The sequence below is a fragment of the Diceros bicornis genome, chromosome 5 (assembly GCF_020826845.1).
Source record: "Diceros bicornis minor isolate mBicDic1 chromosome 5, mDicBic1.mat.cur, whole genome shotgun sequence".
NCBI lineage: Eukaryota > Metazoa > Chordata > Mammalia > Perissodactyla > Rhinocerotidae > Diceros > Diceros bicornis.
Genome location: NC_080744.1, coordinates 59,903,077 through 59,923,752, shown reverse-complemented (window position 1 = coordinate 59,923,752; position 20,676 = coordinate 59,903,077). Strand labels below are relative to the sequence as shown.

Sequence of the window (20,676 nt, the reverse complement as noted above, 5' to 3'; positions counted from 1 at the left end):
GAAATTCACCCTGAAGGAAAATAGTGTCCTTGAGATCATCTGATGCAGGATTTGGTTCCTGCTGTTCACTCACCTGGTGAGCCCACCACACCATGAGGTATGAGAACATGGCTATCCACGTGATGGATCCCAAGAAGGTGATCACAAAAAACTTCCTCGACTCCTATTTGAAGTTTGAAATGGAAGAGAAATAAGTTGCAGAGGCCCTTCCAAGGGCCAGAATCAGTGATGAGATCTGCGGGAGGAGTGCTGGAGGGGATCTTAGAGCTGAGATCTCTGTCTCCAGTGAGGACCTTGAGATGGCTGGGAAAGGATGAGGTTGGTGGCAATAGGGGAGTCCGGCCAGTAGGGTGTTCAGCGGTCACCAGACTGAAGAGAGCTATTTGCTTGCCCTAGAACCAGACCATTTTAGGGATTTGGTGTGGCTTCTGCAACCTCTCCCCGCCCTGCCCCTCTCCAGACTCAGAGACAGAATATGGTCCGCCTTTGGGTGGAGTATGTGAATAAGACCTTTCCCTATAAATAGGAATGCTGGAGAGAAATAGCACATACCACCCTGGGCTTTCACAATATCCCTGTGAAATGTGGAGGGGGGTAGAGGCATCATTCCCATATTAAAATCAAGGAACAGAGAGGAGTCAAGGAGGGACTAGTTTACATTGCTCACAGTGGTGGAAATAAGCACGTTCTAGGGCCTCCCAAGTCCATCAGTATGTCCCCCTAGGTGCACGGTCCCTCCAGAGCTGCAGATTCTATCCCAGATCCTCCCTGTGGTTGAGCCCCGCCAAGCTGGTTTGCCCTGTCCCCTCCCTCCTCTTGAGTGGGAGTGCCTAGAGACCGCACAGCCTCTCTGGGGATGGACAGCTGGGGTACGGCTGGGCAAACTCACCAGCCTCCGGACGTCGGGCACCGTCAGCCACAGCGGGAGCACAATGGGCAGGAGGAAAAGGTAAATGGCCTGCTTCTGCCTGGTCTCAGGCCACTCCAGGGACAAGGGCTCCTCATTTTCCTCCTCTTCCTCCTCCTGCTCCTCCTCCTCCTCCTCTTCCTCTTCCTCCTCCTCCTCCTCTTCCTCCTCCTCATCTTCACCGTCACCTCCATCGCCTCCCCCTTCACCATCTATATCTCTCTCATCACTTCTGGCTTCACCTTGATTTTCGGCATTGAATTCCTGCTCTCCAGCTTCGCCTTCATCACCTGTCATTTCCCCTTCTCCTGCTTGGATTTCACCTTCACCATCATCACTTCCTTTCCTTTCTGCTTGGATTTCACCTTCACTTTCACTGTCTCCTTTGCCTCCTGCTTCCGTTTCACCTTCACGTTCATCTTTTCCTTCTGCTTCCGTTTCACCTCCACCTTCTAGTTGAGTGTCACCTCCACTTCGCTCTCCCGTTTCACCTTCCCCAGGGGCTTCAGCCTCTTCACGCATCATTTCCCCTGTGTGCTCAGCTCCACCTGCATCTCCTGCCTGCAGTCCAAAGCCAACAGGTTAATGTGTGATCACTGCTCTGCTTGTTTTCCTTCCCAGTTTTTACTCATTATTTTTTGTTCTTCTTCCTCTCAGAATGTTATCTAAGGGCTGGCCCTGTGGCTTAGTGGTTGAGTGCGTGCGCTCCGCTGCTGGCAGCCCGGGTTCGGATCCCGGGCGCGCACCGACGCACCGCTTCTCCGGCCATGCTGAGGCCGCGTCCCACATACAGCAACTAGAAGGATGTGCAACTATGACATACAACTAGCTACTGGGGCTTTGGGGAAAATAAATAAATAAATAAAAATTAGAAAAAAAAAGAATGTTATCTAAAAACTTGAGTATGAGGAGAAAACTAGTGCAATCATTCAGCAAGATTCCCTTCACAACATTCCTACCCAGTGGTTGTCTGGTCTTTATGTGATCACTTCCAGGGATGGAGAGCTCGGCACCTAAAGCAGCTTCTGTCATCTTTGACAACTCTGCTTACTTTGAAGTCCATATTTACACCAAGCTTCTGCTCCCGTGTATAGGTTTACTCTTTAGAGCCACACAGAACAAGGCTAGTCACTCTTCCACACACAGCTCTCTTCCATGGGCTAAAGATTCCCAGGTCCTTCTATCATTCCCCTATGCTCCCCCTAGAGCCTCCTCCCTGTCTTGGTGAACTCATCCTAGTTAGCTTACATGCCACGAGGAGGCTTCGAAAACTGAACACAGAACATCACACAGAGTCAAATAGGATCATCACCTCCCTTGTCTTAGATACTATGCTTTCATTAATGTTGCCTAATATGGCATGATATCTTTTGGTGGTTACATCACATTGCTGAGTCCACTAAAACTCCCAAACTGTTATATTACCTTACATGTATAATATAATGATGAGAATACCTATTTATTGAGACTTTTTATGTGCCAGGCACCATGCTAAATGGTTTAATAATAATAATTGCAGCTAGCACTTACTGTGTTTCATGAGTTAATTAACTTATGATATAGATAGCATTAAACCCATCTGACTGATGGAGAAATGGGTACACAATAGTTAAATAACCTGCCCATGGTCCACACAGTTTGTAAGTGATGAAGTTGGGATTTGAATATGGATAGTCCAACTCTTGGCCTCTTAACCACCAAGCTACCCTGCTTTGCAAATGCCAGGGCTGAATGAGATCTTTGGTCCCCAAACCTGGTAGCCTGGGGAGCTTATTAGAAATATAGATTTCCTCACCCCACTGGACCAACTGAATTAGCATCTCTGAGATTGGAAGCCAGGAATCTATTTTAACATTCTCACAAGTGCTCCTAATAGACCCACCTACAGACCAGTATTTGGGAACCTTGGACTGACGCCATGTACTCTAAAAGCCATGGATTCTGAGGGTCCTCAGATTAGGCTCCCAACTAACCTATAACAACGTACTGGTCCAATCCCTTGAGCAAATGACCTGGGTTGTGTGCTCATGGAGTATGTCATCTGTAACAAATTTCATAACACAGCCAACCCCCAAGGGATGCTCAGTGTCACAACTCTGCTGCATATGAAAATCACTTGGAGCAGGGCCAGCCTGGTGGCGCAAGCAGTTAAGTGCACGCGCTCCGCTGCGGCGGCCCGGGGTTCGCCGGTTCGGATCCCGGGCGCGCACCGACGCACTGCTTGGCAAGCCATGCTGTGTCAGCGTCCCATATAAAGTGGAGGAAGATGGGCACGGATGTTAGCCCAGGGCCAGTCTTCCTCAGCAAAAAAAGAGGAGGATTGGCAGATGTTAGCACAGGGCTGATCTCCTCACAAAATAAATAAATAAATAAAATCACCTGGAGGCTTTAAAAACATTCATACCCAAGGACCCACTCCTGGTACTCTGACTTAACTGGCTGAGGGTGGGGCCTGGGCATTTTTAAAAGCTTCCCCAAATTATTCTAATATGCAACCAGGGTTGAGAACATCTGATGAAGAAGTCAAATATTATTATCTGTGAGGCCTGTGCTTTGAATTGAGAATGCAGAGTGAGAAAATTTTAGTCTGTAATAATTCCTGCCCTCCCTCCCCACCCCCATCAGGAGAGAAGGCTTCCTGGAGGAGATAAGTCATTTAAATAGATAGCTATGGGAGTGTCTGCCCAGCCTGCACCCTCTTCTCTGAGAACTGTAACCCCTAAATAGCCCCCGAATGAGTGGCTCCCTTCTTCTGTGTTTGCGTCAAAGCACCCCACCTCTCCCTGCCGCAGGTGATTGGACACAGGCTGGATCCCTGACCCGTGACCTTGTTTGAACGGATTCTCTCTTCTGAGACTGGGAGCCAGTCACTGGTTGAGCCCTCTGTGGACTAGAGGACTGGGGTAGTGGTTAGGGCTATGTGTGCCAATACGGAAGCAAATGGAGCCAGGCTGCCCGGAAAGGTTGAGTGACAGAGCCTGCACACAGAGAAGGGGATGTGAGGGAGAGCAGGACATGGAGTGAGAAGCCAGCAGGGTCACAGATCCCCTCTCAGGCCTAGGTCCAGCTCTTCGTGAGACCAAGCTTCACATCCTGCCCTGGGATTGCAGGAGACACCTCTGTATCCTCTAATCCCTTTTACTTAAGCTGGCTGTAATGGGCCTACTCAGGACACTCATGATACCATGAAGATGTCTTAGACACTGAACCCAAAGTTGCTGGCTTAAGGTTGAGATATAATTGAGTGCTTCTGAGTGTCGAATAGAAAAAACAAACAGGGCTGGAACTTGCAAACAGACTGCTTATTTACTGTCACTCAACCCTTATTGAGCACAGCTGTGTGCCAGGCATTGTGTTTCTCTGTGGGGGAGACAGAGACAACTCAGACATAGATCCTCCCTTCAGGAAGCTCACCACCTAGCAGGGGAACTAGAGAGACTCATACATAGAGGACAAAGTACCATGGGCATTCACGTTGGGGGGATCAGTCAGGGAAGCTTCATAGCAAAGGAGGCATTTACACTGGCCTGAGATTAGAAGATATGAAGATGGAGGGGAAAACGGCATTCTAGGGGGGAGGAAACCATGTGGGCCAAGGCCTGGGGGTAGAAAAGCATGGAGACAAGCAGTCCAGTTTGGCAGGAGCAGGGTGGAAGAAGAGGCTGTGAGGCTCCGAAGACAGCAGCGTCAGAACTCCATGAGGCTGAGGTGCCTCAGAAGCTTCCAAGGCCTTTACACAGCAACCCCGTCACCCCCGCTCACCCCTGCATTTCCAGATGCCTGGTCTCACTGTTCCCTAGTTGCTAACAGACCCCCTAACAGTTATTCCTTATGTTCTTACAGCATGTGACAGTTGGCAACCCATTCTCATATATATTATCTCACTCATACTAAGGTGTAAGGTGAATTAACTGGCCCTGTGGGGTATCTGATCTTCAGAGAAAGGACAATGCTTATCCAAGGGGAATGAACCTCAAATAGCACTTCAGACCTTCAAGAAGGAAGGATTTTTGGTCAGCAAGTCCTTCCCTGGGCCTCTCAAGTTCCTCCATCTGGGAAGAGGCTTGTGCCTACCTGACCACCAGGATCCTCCTCCTGATCTCCCTTGACGTCCGGAGCAGGGGCTGGTGTGACTGTGACCGCAGGGAGCTTGGCCGGCTCCTCCTCTTTAAAGGATAAACATGGGATAGGTCAGAAGAGTGTGCCAGGTTCTGAGGGCAGCTGGCAGAGACTGGTGTGTGTGGCTACAGGGCTATTGGACTTGTCCACTTCAGGGTCTCAGAAGGTTTGTTTGGGGAATTTCTTGTAGATAGGAAAAGTAAAATGATGTGAATTGTTATTGTCCTATCCACAGAGATGTCTGCAGATGAGAGGACAGCTGGGAAGTGGCCATCCTTGCTCCCCCTGTATTCACAGACATTTCTATCCTGGCCACTGTGGCCAAGGATGCTGTGAACAGCTTGGGCAACTGGAGCAGGGAGAGGGCAAAGCCTCAGCCCTCAGGGTCTCACGCTTCCCCTACCAACTGCATGGAGAGGATCCTGATGATTTCAAAGGCAGCAGCAAGGAAGCCTTGGAAGAGGATTGCAGGGAAGGGAGACTTGGAAAGTCTGGAGAGCTGGGTTTAGGTACAGGCTCTCTCACTTCTTGGCTATGTGGCTTTGGTCAAGTCATTCAACCTCTCTGAGTCTCAGTTTCCTTGTCTGTGGAATGGGAACAATGACTGCTGTTCTACCTCCCTCAAGGGTTGCTGGGTGCATCAGGCAGGCCTGGTGTGCTGTGCAGAGCCCACAGGGCAGTAGCTGACTCACTACCCCTGTCCCAGCTGCCACACAGATGCTGGACTTCTGTGTCACCAGATCCCTGGTGGCCTTCCCTCACTGGGGTTGCTGGTCTCAGACCAATCCCTAGCAGCACTGTCCTTGTGTAGCAGTGACAGGAAGAAGAAACCGAGTCCACGAGAGTCTCATCTGGGACAAGATTTAGCAAAAAAAAGAAGTGGGAATTCAAAGCCCCTGCCTGGCCTTGCCTACCTGTTCTGAGGAGAGTGCGGAGGGAGTTCCACAGGGCCACCCTCGGGCCAGCAGCCATGTCAGGGAGGGAGCACAATGGGAGGAGGATGCCAGAGGACAGGAGGGTGCAGGGCAGCACCAGATCATCACTCCTGGACTGGCCCCGAGAGGCCGAGAGGCATGCCTCAGGCCCTGGCTGACAGGAGGGAGGAAGGTGGCAGGAGAAACCTGCTGGTCTCACCGTTCTCTCACCTTCTGCTTTGCTCTCTGCTTTGGCCTGAGGCTTGGCTTTGGCCTCCTGATTCAAGCTCTCCTCCTCCTTGTCCTTGGAGGGACGGTCTGGGAATGAGAAAGGAAACACATCTTATCTGGGACCACACCCTTCCGTTAGGCTAGTCAGCTGACAGCCAGAGCTGCTGAAGTGTGTGGGAAGAGGCTGGGCTGGGAGTTGCCATGTCTGGATTCTGGTCCTACTAGGCTTGTTCATGGTGCCCAATTTCCAAACTTTTGTCTTAAATTCCCTGCACTGTCACTAACTGGCTGTGACCTTGGGCAAGTCACTTTCCCTCACTAGGCCTGTTTCTTTTCTGGTAAAATGATATGGTTGGACTCAGGGGCAACAAAAAGGATTCACTTCCTTTATGAGCTCAAGTGAGGGCTGCCTGAGTGCTGAACTAAGGAGAATTCTGATCCAAGCTTGGTAGGAGAGGACCATGATCGATTAGTGATGTCTGTGAGGGGCAGGGAATGGAGAAATAATGGCAGGGAGACATTTTTGCCATCCTTGGACTAGATTATCTGTAAGGTCCGTCGCAATTTACTTTCTATGACTCTACTAGAAGCTTTGCTACAGCTCCAGGGGCACTACTGGTGGCCATGATCATGAGCCTTCCCTCTCCAGTGGGAAAGGGAAATAGCTGACCACCAAGCTCCCTGCCACCCTTTTTGACCCCAGACACCTGGAGCCCAAGCAAAGCCTCCTTCCAGATCCCTGTGCACATGCTTTGCTGGAGGCCCACCGAGCATTGTGCACAGAATGGTGCTGCCCTGATCTCCAGGCAAGAAAAATGTAGAGGGCAACTCTCTGTCAATGTGACTATGTTCCAGGCAACATGCAAGGTGCTTTACATGTGGAATTTCAAGGTGGGAGATGCAAGGGCTCATGAGGGTCCTCCTCACAGCTGTGCAGTCCAGGAGGATGAGGACAATGGCACAACTGATAGAACAAAGTGGTGTCATGGGGTCTATTCTGGATTCCATGCTGGCTCTGCCCTGTGAGCACTGGGTGACCTTGGGAAGACTGTGTACCATCTCCAAGCCTCAGTGTCCCCTCTCTACAAAGGCAACACCATGATATCCTCAGATCACTGATGTGGGGGTGCATGAGACAAAATAAATAATAATACTTTAATTGCTGCAATTAAATATTGTTATGTTAGCTCGGATTCTGGAGCCAGACAGCCTGGGTTTGAATCCTAGTTCTGCCACTTGCTAACCATGGACCTAACTGGGTGATTCCTTAACCTCTCTGTACCTCAGATTCTTCATCTGTAAAATCTTACAGAGTTGTTGAAGGAATAAATGAATTTATACGTGAAGGTGCTGAAAAGAGTGCCTGGCACCTAGAAGGCACCATGTAAGTTTTAGCTATGACAACAATGATGAACTGACAACAGTAGTTGAGAGCCACTGTCTCACCCAGGAAACAACTCTGCAGTGATGAGACCCAGCATTCCAGAGGGTCTGAGTTAGAAGGGAACCTGAAGATCCTCTAGTCCATAATAAGACAGATTGAGATGGTGCGATCTGGAAAGCTGGGTGGATCAGACTCTGCCTGGGTCCAAGATGGGCAGGAAACATAAATGGGTCTGGAATTTCCTCCTCTCAACCTGTCTCCTAAACTCTCAGAGTTGGTTCAGCAGCAGCCACTTCTGACAACCGGCTCCATCCTGCAGAGCCACCACCCTGGCGTGTGTGGTCCCTCGAAGTGTCCTGGGGGGCCTGCCCAGGAGGTCTTCATCAGAACTGAGATGTCAGGAGGTGGACACTCCACTGCCTCCTTCATCCAGACAACTCCAGTGCCCTCTGGGCATTGATCGAACACTGCAGTCTTCTGTTGAGCAACATGTTTCAAAGGAGGGCTCCCCTGGTTCCAGTCCTGGTGCTGAGAATATCTGCTGACTGTTGCCTGGAGGGGCTGGCAGGAAAACCTAGTTCCCCTCTTACCGTCTCATCCCTCATCACACACCCTAACCTCTCATTTCCCATACCTCCATGGAAAGCAGGTCAGTGGCAGGGCCTCCCTTTGTTTCTGTCTGTCTCTGTTTCTCTCTGTGTGTCTCTGTCTGTCTCTCTCACACACACACACACATCCAAGTGAAATCACCAGAAGAGGCATGGGATCCTGGAGAGGTAAAGCCCCTTCACAGGGTAAGTGAAAGTTCAGACCATCGATCAGCTCTGTGGAAAGAGTTGGGACACCTGGAAAGACAGACGCTGCTGCGTGGTCCCAGGCCCTCCTGGATGGAATCTCAGGTGTAGAATCAGGGTTGGCTTCTCTGATCAGGACTGCATCCCAAAGTGTATCAGCAATCATTTGCCGTGAGGGTCGTTCCCTGCCTGCCACAAATGCACACAATGTAGCGAGGATGCTTGTCTTCCCTGGGATGACTGTCACTGGCTCCCCCGGCGCTTGTTTCCTCACATGACCTCTCAGCTCTCAGTGCAGCCGGATCATCTCCTTAGTATCAATCTCCTCTGCCCTCGGCCTGACCTGGCCATACAAAATCCTGTTAGGACAAGTAGGCCAGCTGGCGGCTGTTGGCTGTGGAAGTGACCCATGCAGGGTCCCCTGCGGTCCCATTCAGGAGAAGGTCTTTATCTCCAGGTACACCCCAGCACTGATCACCCTCAGGCTGCCGGGTGCTGTCGACTCCCCTCTCGAAACCCTAGGAGAACTGTTTTTCTGGAGCTGACGTTTGGGGGTGGCCTCTCTCAGTGTCTGCGGAGGCTCACCTTGAGGATTTTCTAAGAAGGTTTGATCACCTTGTCTTTGACTCTGCTTTTCACAGTACAATATACTTGTTTTAAACACTCAACAACCCTATATTGTGTCTGAAGATGACACTTTAGGGCTGAGGAAATTCTGAGCTCCCCCAAATTTGTCCCTGAACCAGAAAGGTCAGTTGGGGTGCTCCCTGGGGCTCATGGGTCAGTCTCTGGTACCATATTCAGCTCAGTCCTCAGCCCTCCTGCCCAGCTGCATTCCTACTCCTTGGCTTCTGCCCAAAGGCCAATCTTCCTTTGATGGGCCTCCTGCTTGAGCTCCCAGTTCTGCACCAAAGCCCCAGAGATGGAGGGGCCCAAGGAGAGCATCAGCCTACCTGAAGGGTGCCATTTAGGGGTCTGAGAAGCATGTTGGGGGCAGCTCTCTGGGGAAGGGGGCCAGAAGGCAGGACTTCATAAGGTAGATGGTGAGAACCTCAGCTGCCCCCACCATTTGTCAAGTTGGATATCAGCCCACACTGCACCTTGGAGCCTCACCACCCCCAGAAGTGGTCCTGGCAGCTCCCAGGGTATACTTTGGGATTCCTGGCAGGGCGAGGGGTCAGCAGGCTTCCTAAGACTCCAGAGCCAAATACAGAGTGGAGAGAGGTGCCACTCAAGAGATTCTGGGCTGCGGGAACCTACACGAGAAGGTTCCTACACTGGCAGCCCTGGCCAGTCAGCCTAAGCCAAGCTGCCTGGCTGGAGACTGTGGGACACTGGGGCTAACTCGTGGGTGGTGGGCTTCACGGGGAAGTCACTGAGGGCAGCCCCAACATGGACCAGTGCAGGGCACATGGCACTCATGGCCTCACTAACTCCAGGTAAAGCCCTTCATTTTACAGGAGGGGACACAGAGGCAGGGAGGTAATGGGATGTGAATACCTAAGGGTCTTAGCTCCTTGGCGCCCTCTCCTGGTGAGTCCTGTGTCTTCCTCTCTATTTCCCAGGCTGTCTGCCTTTACCACCCACTCTCCTCTGCTAACTCTCTCTTCCCATTCCCGCCCTCACCCCACCCACTGCTCTCAGTTTTGCAGGTCCCAGTTCTGGTCCAGCCACAGGAGGGAAGTAGTGGACAGGGAGACCACGCAGGCTGGGGAGGCCTTGCTTACCTTCCCCCAGAGGGTCCAGGCTGTGGAGGATGAGCCGGTAGATGGTGCTGCGCATGGTGCTGTTGTGCAGAGAGGCCGAGCTGCTCCCTCGGGTCAGCACAGACGGGAGCTGAGCAGGGGAGAGCCAGGCTTCAGTGGCCCCTGCCCAAGCCAGGAGAGGAGCCACACGAAGGCCTCACTAACCCTGCCTCCCTCCCACAGAGGTCAGGGTGAAAGCACAGGAGGCCTATCCTGGCCTCCCCTCTTCCTTCATCTCAACCAGGAGAGTTATACTGCTTTCTTTCTCAGCCTCCCCTCAACTCTTCCATGACTGGCTAATTCTACATACTGAATAATCCCAAAGTCTCAACAGGGAGCAGACAATGCGTATGAAGGATACCACATTACCAAGGATTTGTCCATCCCTGCAAGTACACCCTCATAGAAACACACACTCACCCACACACCACACAGCGAGACCCACTGTGCATGGGTACAGCCCTTCACAGTCCACAAAGCGTCGTTGTGCTTTGCCCTGCCCCCAGAGATAAGCAAGGCTGTCACCCCTTCTACAGAAAGGGAAATGAAAACTCAGTGAGGCTGGGTGGCTTATCCGAGGTCATGTGGGGAGTAAATGAGAGTTACGACTAGCACCCAGGTCTTCTGTTTCCTAATCCAGTTCGCTTTTTTCTACCCATATGCCCAAGAGACCTTCACAGGCACACACATACACACATCTGTATGTGCAGACACACAGATGTGACACACATTTCTTCATAGTGACACAGAAACACCATCTGATCTACAAAGGAACGTCCAAAGACAAGTGCTTGCTCCGTCCCTACCTCCCTCTCCCTGCCCCAATCCCCCGGATCTGATCTCTTCTGCCATCTAGTGGCTGTGGTAACACAGCACTTCACAATAGGCCTCAGGATTTTCTTGGGATGGGGGAGGTTTCACTCAGGCCCCAGTCTCTCCTCTCTAAGGTCCCCATAATTCTTCCTAAATATCCCACAGGCCAAAGGAAGCTAAGACTTCCTTAGTCTCTGACTCCCCTGCCCTTAGTGCCCCTCCTAAGTTTCTCTTAGTTCTGGGGCAGTCCAAAGCGACAGTTAATTAGGCTTTTAGATCAATTATAGAATGTTGGGACTTGAGTTCATCTAGTCCAGTCATTTTACAGATGCAGAATCTGAGGCCCAAGCTCACACAGCAAGCTAGTGGCAGAGTGAGCAGTGACATTCTGGACTTAGGTCCCCAACTAGCACCTCCTCCAAGGCCACCTGGAGGTCAGAGTCAGGGAAGCCAGCGTTTCCAGGAGCTTTCCAGGCCTGAGCCCAGTCCAGGACCCTAGCATCAAAGCCACAGTAGCCTAGGTCTGTGGCCATCCTCTGAGACCCTGCAGTGTCCCCTTTGGGCTGACTCTACATGGCACCCACCTTTAGCTTCCTGTTTTCTTGTCGCTCATCCACGGCAATTGCCCCATGGCCCAGCTGCAAACAGGGACAGGAGTCACAAGATGTTTGGAGAGATCCTGCTCTTTCTCCCTACGACCCTCTCTCTCCAGGGAGCCCTCAGGTTGGAACACAGAAACATGCCCGGAGATAACCTGGTCTCAGAAAATGTTTTAACATAGCCAAACCTCCAGCCTGGCTTCGGTCTGGCTTCAGCCTGCACACATTATTCCCAGTCAAATGTGTCCACTCACTACGGTCCAGTAACACTAGCTGTCTTTCAGTCCCTCAAACGTGCCATCCTGTTCACCCACCTCAAAACCCTCTTTACCCACCTCAAAACGCTCCTCCCCATTTGGAACGCTCTTTCCTCCACTCCCCATGTTTCAGGTGTCCACTTATATGTCACCTTCCTCTGGGAAGCTAAGGTGCCCATCTAATTCTCTTTTACAGACTCTCATTCTTTTCCTTCATAGCACTTTCCCTAATTTATTTGCAGGTTACTTGTATGTTAACATACAAATAAATTGACTGCCCCACTAGCATCCTGAAGGCAGACTGCCTATTTCATTCACCACTGTGTGTCCAGCATGAAAATACTGCCGACACTTAGCAAGCTTTCGATAAACATTTGTTCAATGAATGAATGAATGAACTGTCCTTTAAATATAAACTAATCTATTCCAACTCCTGGTCCCTTGTTCATGCATTTTCCCTCTGCCTAAAATCCCTTCTCCATTCCTCTATGTCTACCAATCTTTTAGAAAACTCAGAGTTATTCTTATATAAAGCTTTCTCAAATGGCCCCTTTCACCCCAACCCTCACTCCAGCTCACTACGACACCAATCTCCACAAAAGCTGTATAACAACAGTGAGCATATTTTGTGATACCCAAATCTGGTTCTGTAATCAAATAAGTGCTAGTGTCCTGGGGAAGCTGTAGGGCAGCCAGCTGGGAAATGGGACAGCCCTAGAAAACCTGAGATGAAGAATCATTAAGCCCACAGCGCTTACTGTCTGCACCACTAGCTTGCCACTTTGCATCTACTGTGCCTTATAATACCATTTGAACTTTTTAAAAAATCACTGTTTAACTTTCCACATATATGAGTGGTCTACTCAGCTAGGCTCCACATTTTTTTGAATTTATGATACAGTCATCTCTTTTCCCCTAACTTGTGGCATAGGGTCTTATACAGAGTAGGTGCCGAGTAAAGGCGAGCTGCATGAGTGGATACCCCCAAGTGGCCTCTAGTGCCATCTTCAGGCAGCAGGGTCCCTAATGGCTGCCCCTAGTAATTGTCTTTGCCTTCCCATTGCTACCTTCCATGGCCAGAACTAGAACTGGACTTGCTACACTCCCTTCTCTGTTCAGCTCAGAAAATATAGAAAATGCTCCCTGATCCAGGGCTACCCACCCATCCATCCACCCAATTTGTTCATTCCTTCAGTTCTTATTTCCCCAGCACCTCTGTTTATGTGGCACTGTGCTAGTGCTGTAGAGACGCAAAGATGTTTAGGACATGGATTCTATGTCCAGAAAGAAATTGAGAACAATGATAACACAAACAGATGACAAAGCAGAACGCGGTTCAAGAAATGAGAGGTGTAGATAAGGGTGCTGTACTGGGATGGACAAGCTTTCTGAAGTAGGTAGAATTTTGGTAAGCTTTGAAGGATGGAGGAGGTTTGAATGCTTGGACACACGTTGTTGAAAGAATGAATGAACGAACAAATGTACAAATTAATGAAACAGAGCAGAAATAACCAATCTGAATACAAAGGGAGCACTGTGGATTTTCTGAACAAACCCCCTGCCTCTTTCATGACACACCTGTAAGTTTACTAGGATAGAGGAGTCTGCAGCACCGACCCCCATTGGCCCAGCCATCTCACTATTTATCATGTCCAACCCTCACCCAGTGAGTTCTTCTTGGAGGCAAAGAACTATGAAGGGCCAGGCTACCCTTTGGGATGGCTAGCTCTGTCCACAAACGGACAGGGAGACCCACTTTTGCTCCATGGTGCACACACCTAATGATTTCTCTATCCTTCAGATTTATTCAAACCAAATACTTCTCTATGGGTTCATTGTTCATTGTACATATCAGTATCTTCTAACTTCAGTGCACACTTCTAACTTTCTGAAGCCCTTCACATGCATTTTCTCATTCAATACTACTAATCTGAAATAGACAAGGCTAGTATGATTATTGCTATTTTGAAAGATGAGAAAACTGAGATGCAGAAAGATTCTGTGACTTGCATGCACTCACAAAGATCATGACAGAACCCCAATCTCCTCATCTCCATTCAGAGTTTTGTTTTTTACTAAATTACATTTCTTTTCCCAAGCATAAATAAGGAAGTGAGGTGAAATCTATATTCCCTAGTGGCTCCGTTTCCAATTATTGACATTTCAGGTAAATGGACATGAGAGTTCGTCTACATTCAGGTGTGGCTGATGGGTCCACTTATGGGTGGCAGTAACAGCAAGTAGGTGCTTTCAGAATACGCCCTTATTACAAACACATTCCCACATCCACCTCTCACACCACAGCATCCTCCCTCCTCTTTCTTCAGCCTCATCACCCCACCTTCTCCTTCTCCTTATGAAAACTAGCACAGGGGCTGAGGAAACTGAAGAAGATATCTTCATGCCAACCAAGCCTCCAGCACCTGTGACGCATCTTGCTGAGGGTGAGCAATGGGATCCCTTGCAGCCATTCATAGGAACCTGGGGTGGCAAACATGGCCTCGAGGGGCTTCTCCTCCTGACCTCCAATTTCTATTTCCCACTGATGCAGCAGTTAATCATTGACCTCTCCTCTTCTAGCCCATCCATGACACATTTCCTGAACCACACATTTTAGTCTGAGGGGATTTTCTAACATTCATTCAAATATTTACTGAATCCCTGGCCTGAGTCCTGCCTTCACCCAGGTTACACTCTAGTAGGGGACTCTTCACTTTAGGCCTTCACTGAGTACAGTCTTGCACTCTGACTCACTCATTTGTCTAGGCTGCAAACCCAAGAGTCTACCCCAATCCCTCCCTCACAGCCCACATCCAATAAGCTGTTAGACCTAGTTCCTGAAAGTCCTCAAATTTGGCCTCCGTTCTCCGATCTCCATTCTCCTGCCTACAGTCCTACAACAGCCTCCTGACTCCCAATCTGTTCCTCTTCTGGTTCATTCTCCACCCCTCAGCCAGAGTGATTTTCTGAGCAAAGCATATCATGTCCCTCCCCCACATCCTGGGGACTCACCATCCTCAGGAGGGAGTCCAGACTCCTTAGCTGAGCACACACCAGCTTCCTGCTTACCTTCAGTCCAGCCCTGACCAATAGAAATAGAATGAAGCCAGATATGTAATTTTAATTATTTTAATAGCCACATTTTTAAAAGTAAAAGAAACAAGTGAAATTAATTTTAATAATATACTTTAACCCAATATATCAAAAATATTATAATTCAACATGTAATTAATATAAAAAATTAATGAGTATTTTATCTTTTTTTCATACTAAGCCTTTGAAACCCAGTGTGTATTTTACACTTACAGCACATCTCATTTCAGACTAGCCTCATTTCAAGAGCTCAGTAGCCGCATACAGATGGCTTCCCCACAGGTAGCCATCATATCAGACAGTGCAGCTATTGTCTCTTCACACTCCTTCATTCCCCTGGCCTTTACACATGCCTGGGAGAGGGCCTACTCTCCTTCAGTCAGCCAACCCATGCTTGTCCTTCAAGATTCCACTAAGCATCACCTCCTCTAGGAAGCCTTCCCTGACTCCCTGGTTTGTTGAGATGTCCACTCTCTGCAATACTAAATGCCTTGGCACTTACCTGTATCATTACACATGAACTGGTACCTATTAGTTTTACTTGTGTGTCTTCCCCACCAAGGAGGATTGACCATGGAGCTGATGAAGCTTAAGCTTCAAGGCCCGTCTCTCACCTACACAAACCCTTTCCAGGACCTAGTACTTGATTTTGTAGCAGTGGTTTTATATTCTTTTTCTTAAAAGAGTGTCAGGGCTCACAAAACCTGAATCAACTCCTGCTCCTCTGCTAAGCTGAGCTCCTTGTGGGCTGGGACTGTGTCTTTTTATTTACTGTATCCCCAGACCCTACATAGGCCTCATACAAAGGGATTCAATAAATGTTTGCTGAATGAATGAACGCTGGAGTGCTTTAGCGCTTAATCCTAGACTCACTTTCTCTCTCTCAGAGTAGCATCAGCCAATCCTTGATTTTAGTTACCATAAATTTGTTGGTGATTCACAAATTTCTATTTTCAGCCCAGACCTTGTTCCTGAGCTTCAGGCCCATTTGGGCAATTGCCTCCTAGACATACCCACTTGGAGGTGACATAGGCCCACCCAAATTCACTATTCCAGAGTGGGAACACTTGAGTCTCCCTAAACCTGTTCTTCCTCAAGTCTTCCCTTTCTCACTGGGTGGCACCACCATCCACCCTGCTGCTCAAGCCAAAAACCTGGCAGTATCCTTGACTTCTCCTGCTCTCTCACCCTCCACATCCACTTCATCACAGTCCAGATGATTCTGTCTTCAAAACATCTCTCAAACATATATACATGCTGGGTGCCCACAACAGCCTCCTAGGTGGACACCCTGCTTCCACCCTTGCACACCTACAATCCATTCTCTACGCAGCAGTTAGGGAGTGACCTTTTAAATATGGCTCCTCATTATATCATCCCATTGAACTCCAAATAAAATTCAAACTCAGTATCTGATCCCCAGGGCCCTGCATGCAGCAGCTCCCACCCTCCTCTCCAGCGTTATCCTGTACCACTCTCCCCTTACTCCCTTTACCACACTGGCCTCCAATTCTTTCTTCTAATGCGCCAAGCTCTTTCCAAGCTTTGAGCCTTTGCAAACGCTGTTTCCTCTTCAGGAATTCTTCCCCACGGAGCATGGAGTGGTTTCCCTCCTCATTCTGCAGATCTCTATTTGGACTTCTCCTCCTCCAAGAGGCCTCTCCTGCTCTCCCTCGCTAAAGGGGCCTCCTGCCTAGCGTCACTCTCCATCACATGCACTGCTTATTCCTTCACGGTGCTCGTCACACTCTGAAATTATCTTCCTAATTTATTCTACTTATTTATCATCCATATGCCCACTCCTGCACACTAAAAAAATCTTCCGTTTTATATTTACAATTTATACAGGTGCAAAGCATCTAGAAATCATGCTGTTCTTTGTAGAACACCATAAATATCTAATTTCATATTTAATCCCATCATATACACTAGGAGAAAATATTACTGTGTTGTATGAATGTATGTAAAATCTCAGCTATAAGCATACACATACCTATGAAAACAACAAGCTACTGGGCCAGGCATGATCAGATGTTTGAGTTTTTCTGTTAATATTTGTTTGTTTCTTTTATTTTTTTGTGAAGTAGATCAGCCCTGAGCTAATATCCATGCTAATCCTCCTCTTTTTGCTGAGGAAGACCAGCTCTGAGCTAACATCTATTGCCAATCCTCCTCCTTTTTTTTTTCCCCCAAAGCCCCAGTAGATAGTTGTATGTCATAGTTGCACATCCTTCTAGTTGCTGTATGTGGGACGCGGCCTCAGCGTGGCCGGAGAAGCGGTGCGTCGGTGCGCGCCTGGGATCCGAACCCGGGCTGCCAATAGCGGAGCGCGAGCACTTAACCACTAAGCCACCGGACCGGCCCTGTTTGTTTCTTATGTATTCATTTTGTCATCTGCTAGCACCCATGAGCAGGTGAACACTAAAAGCTTAAGAAAATCTTATGAGGCAAAGAAGCCTTAAATTGAGAATTCTATTCTTACAATCTTTTCCTGACAACTGGGGGGGAAGCTGACCATTATTCAAGGAGATAAATGAGGGAACCCCTCAGCCAGGTGAGGATGGGCTCTTTGGGAACACGGTAAATTCCCTGCAGCCTAGGATGGGCAGGGTCCAGGGGTAGAGGGGACCTGGTGGCTGTTTCCTGTCCACAGCCCTCCTGTCTCCACAGCATGCAGCTGGCTGTACAGGGCACTGATGGAAGCCCTTGGGATAAATGTCAATCCTGACGAGAAAGGGGAAGACCAGTCCCTCGGGAGGCACCAGGTTTGTCTGCTTGGGGGTCCTGTTGGTTAATTTAATAAAAAATTCTGCCAGGAAAGAGTGGCAGACTTTTCTCTGGAGTTTCACATTCTGAAGTATTCTTGAGGGCAGAATGTGGGTATGGAGCTTCCAAAGAGACCCAGAACAGGCTCATTCCCCACCTCGCATCCCTTTTCACCACGGGTGCTCCACAAAGCTGTCTTGCCAATCAGCATCTCATGCAGATGGCTGGTCATTCCTGGCCAAACTCGTAGCTCTCTCTATAAAGAAGGGCCCGTGGTGCTTCAAATGTAGGTATATAAGGCTTTTCAGCCGGGCTAGCACGTCAGCTTTGCTGTTTGTTGGCTTTCTGTGACTATGCATGGTGAAGGCAGGTCTGATATTTATCATTTTGGGCCAGAACAAATACACTGAGAGCTTCAAAATCAGGTATAAAGTTTCAGAGAGATCTAAGTTAGACTGTGTTGATAACTATACAAACATTTACCATTTCCTTATTGGGGTCATAAAAGGCATCCTCAAACATTTGACAATGTCGTCCTGAAATATTTTCAGCTTTTTTTTTTTTTTTGCAGCCAGTGCCAAAAGAGAGACTCTAAAATAGTTACTATGTGTCTATGTCCAATTCTACAACATTTCTTTTTTCTGGAAATACTCAAATGAATTCTGATTAGAATCATTCCCCAAAAGACCTTTATCCTGGTTCTAGATTATCAGAGCAGAATAAAAAGTAAAATGAAAGGTCCTTCAGCTCAGAAACCACAGGTATCAGCTGGGTGAATATTCAGTAAGAAAATGAATCATTCTCTGCTGATGTTGCATCTCCAAATTGTTCGGGTAGGAGAACACCTGCGAGTATGTTGCTCTAGTAAAACACCACGTGGCCATTCCCATTCGTTTATTGTCTGTAGATGCTTTCACGCTACAACGACAGAGTTGAGTAGTTGCGACAGAGACGGTATTGCCTAAAATATTCACTGTCTCGCCCTTTGCAGTAAAAGCCTGCCAATCCATCTACTAGTTCATCCCGTTCACTTCACAGATGAGCAATCTAAGGCCTGATTGAAAAGCAAAGTGACTTTGTAGCACTTTGTATAGTGTCCCCTTTATTACAGTTACTCTTGTCTATGCCTGTCTCTTCTACTGGAAGGGACACTATCTTTTTATTTCCCACACTGCTTTTCATTTAAGTGCTTAATAGTAAAGGTTGTTGAATTGCATTGACTTGCTCAGGGTAAAAGGGATATTTAGCAGTGGAGCCTGGGTTAAAACCCAGAAATACAGATTCATGAACCACTGGAAAGGATCGCCAACTAGCTGTGTAACTAGCTGAGTTAATTATCCTCCCTGAGCCTCAGGTTTTCTCATCTGCAAAATGGGGATAACAATCTACCCTTGTAGGGTTTTTATGAGAAATTATTGAGATAATGTATGTATGGAATAGGCCCTCCATAAGTATGGATTCCCTCCCCCACTCCTTTCTCTCTCTAAACTGGAGTCCCTGAACTGTTAGGGTTCCGTGAGGAAACTGAACCAAATACTCATGGACTTTCTGCTAGGGATGAGGCCCTGGGCTCAGCCCTTTGGGAAATACAAAGGTTGTTTCCCCATTTAGTGGCAACGATGAGCCTGATATTGTGGACACCCTCTTCACATCTCACCCCAGGCTAGCAACAGAGGAAGCGGGAGGCCCAGGTGTCTTTCCTGTTCCTATTTCTCTCCAAAAAGGAGTTGGCTCATGCTGGCCTCCACTTCTCTTCCAGCTGTTTAGACCTTTCTAGCAGCTATAGATCTGACTTCGCCTCCCCAGACTTCCTCCTTGGCTCCCTACCGCTCTGGCTGGCCTTGCCCCACTTCTCTCTGAAGCCCTCATCTTTGAGGCGGGGCTGACTGAATAAGCCCAGTTTCCCTGGCCCCCTGCCTTCCCGAGGTGATGCTCAAAGAAGGGACCCATTAGTCAGAGAAAGGTGTGAACCACTAAGTTAGTAAGAGTGAATGAGAGAGCAAGCCATGTTCTTTTTCATAGGTAAAGTAAAATAATTTACAGGGGTGAGTACACACTCTTGCATAAACCACAAAAACGAATACCAACACAGTTTACTAGATCAAAGATTGGATTTTCAGAGAATTGCTTCATAAATTCAAAACAGAATGGCTTGCCCTCATCTGTCAGTGAAGTGCAGGATAATTTATCTCCCTCTAACCAGGTCACAGGCTGCGGCCAGCCAAACACAAACATAAAGATATAAAGAACATAAAGATATAAAGAAAGGCAGTTCCCTCTCTCTCTGGCTATAAGAAACCTGGGGTGAGACTCCAAATCCAGATGTTTTTAAAAAGAATTTCAAAATAGCTATAGTTCTTGAGTTACCTGGACTAATTTTTAGAAGGCAGTTGTTAGTGCTGGAAAGGTCTAACTATAGTTAGAACTTATATATAGTTGTATATATGGAACTATATAGTTATAGTTCTAACTATACGTTTTTAATTTTAAATAAATATAGATTTACTTTCAAGTATAGCCAGTAATTCAACCTGTTTTTTCTTTTTTAAATAATGCTGTTAATTAAAATTCATATGGGATCTGTTTCAACAAACAGGTAAGACCAGAGTTGTAATCAGCACTGCTCTCACTGGTTGGCAAAGGGCTGCTACTAAAGCCCTTGAAGAGTCTGTTAAGTGCGTTACAAATTCTCTTTTGAAATCATGATTATGCTTCACTTGCTTGGAAAGCTTTGCTTTGATGGTCTAGCTCCGGAAAAATGGAAAATTCAGAATTTGTATAGTTTAAATAAAAACAGAATTACTACAAAGAACTGGGAGGCAAATCAGAGGCATTTTGAAAACTGCTGGCCTGATGTATACCAAGGCACTAGATGCTTTTCTCAGAGGAGACTACCAGGCTTCCTGGACACCCCCAGCAAGGCCTCCCCTGAGAACTTCATTATGAGGGAGGCCCCTGGTGCCTCATATTAAATGTGTAATGCTCTGAGCATCCCTTTCTTTTTTAAGCCTCTGGCTTCATAGAGTAGTAGTCTGGCAGGAAATAGTGCTGAAT

General features: G+C 48.1%; 1 protein-coding gene across 4 annotated transcripts in view; it reads right to left on the bottom strand.

Moving 5' to 3' along the window:
• Positions 1-20,676, bottom strand: part of SLC24A1 (solute carrier family 24 member 1) — a 36,434-nt gene that overhangs the window by 3,031 nt on the left and 12,727 nt on the right. For 2 of the 4 annotated variants that reach the window (XM_058541873.1, XM_058541874.1), the window contains exons 4-8: positions 10,077-10,185; positions 6,172-6,258; positions 4,982-5,073; positions 890-1,468; positions 74-163 (exon numbers count right to left, since the gene is read on the bottom strand). In XM_058541873.1, coding sequence (XP_058397856.1) covers positions 74-163; positions 890-1,468; positions 4,982-5,073; positions 6,172-6,258; positions 10,077-10,185 — 957 coding nt within the window. Of the gene's footprint in view, positions 1-73; positions 164-889; positions 1,469-4,981; positions 5,074-6,171; positions 6,259-10,076; positions 10,186-11,491; positions 11,546-20,676 lie in introns of all 4 variants that reach the window. The other 2 variants (XM_058541877.1, XM_058541876.1) reach the window with 2 other exon arrangements.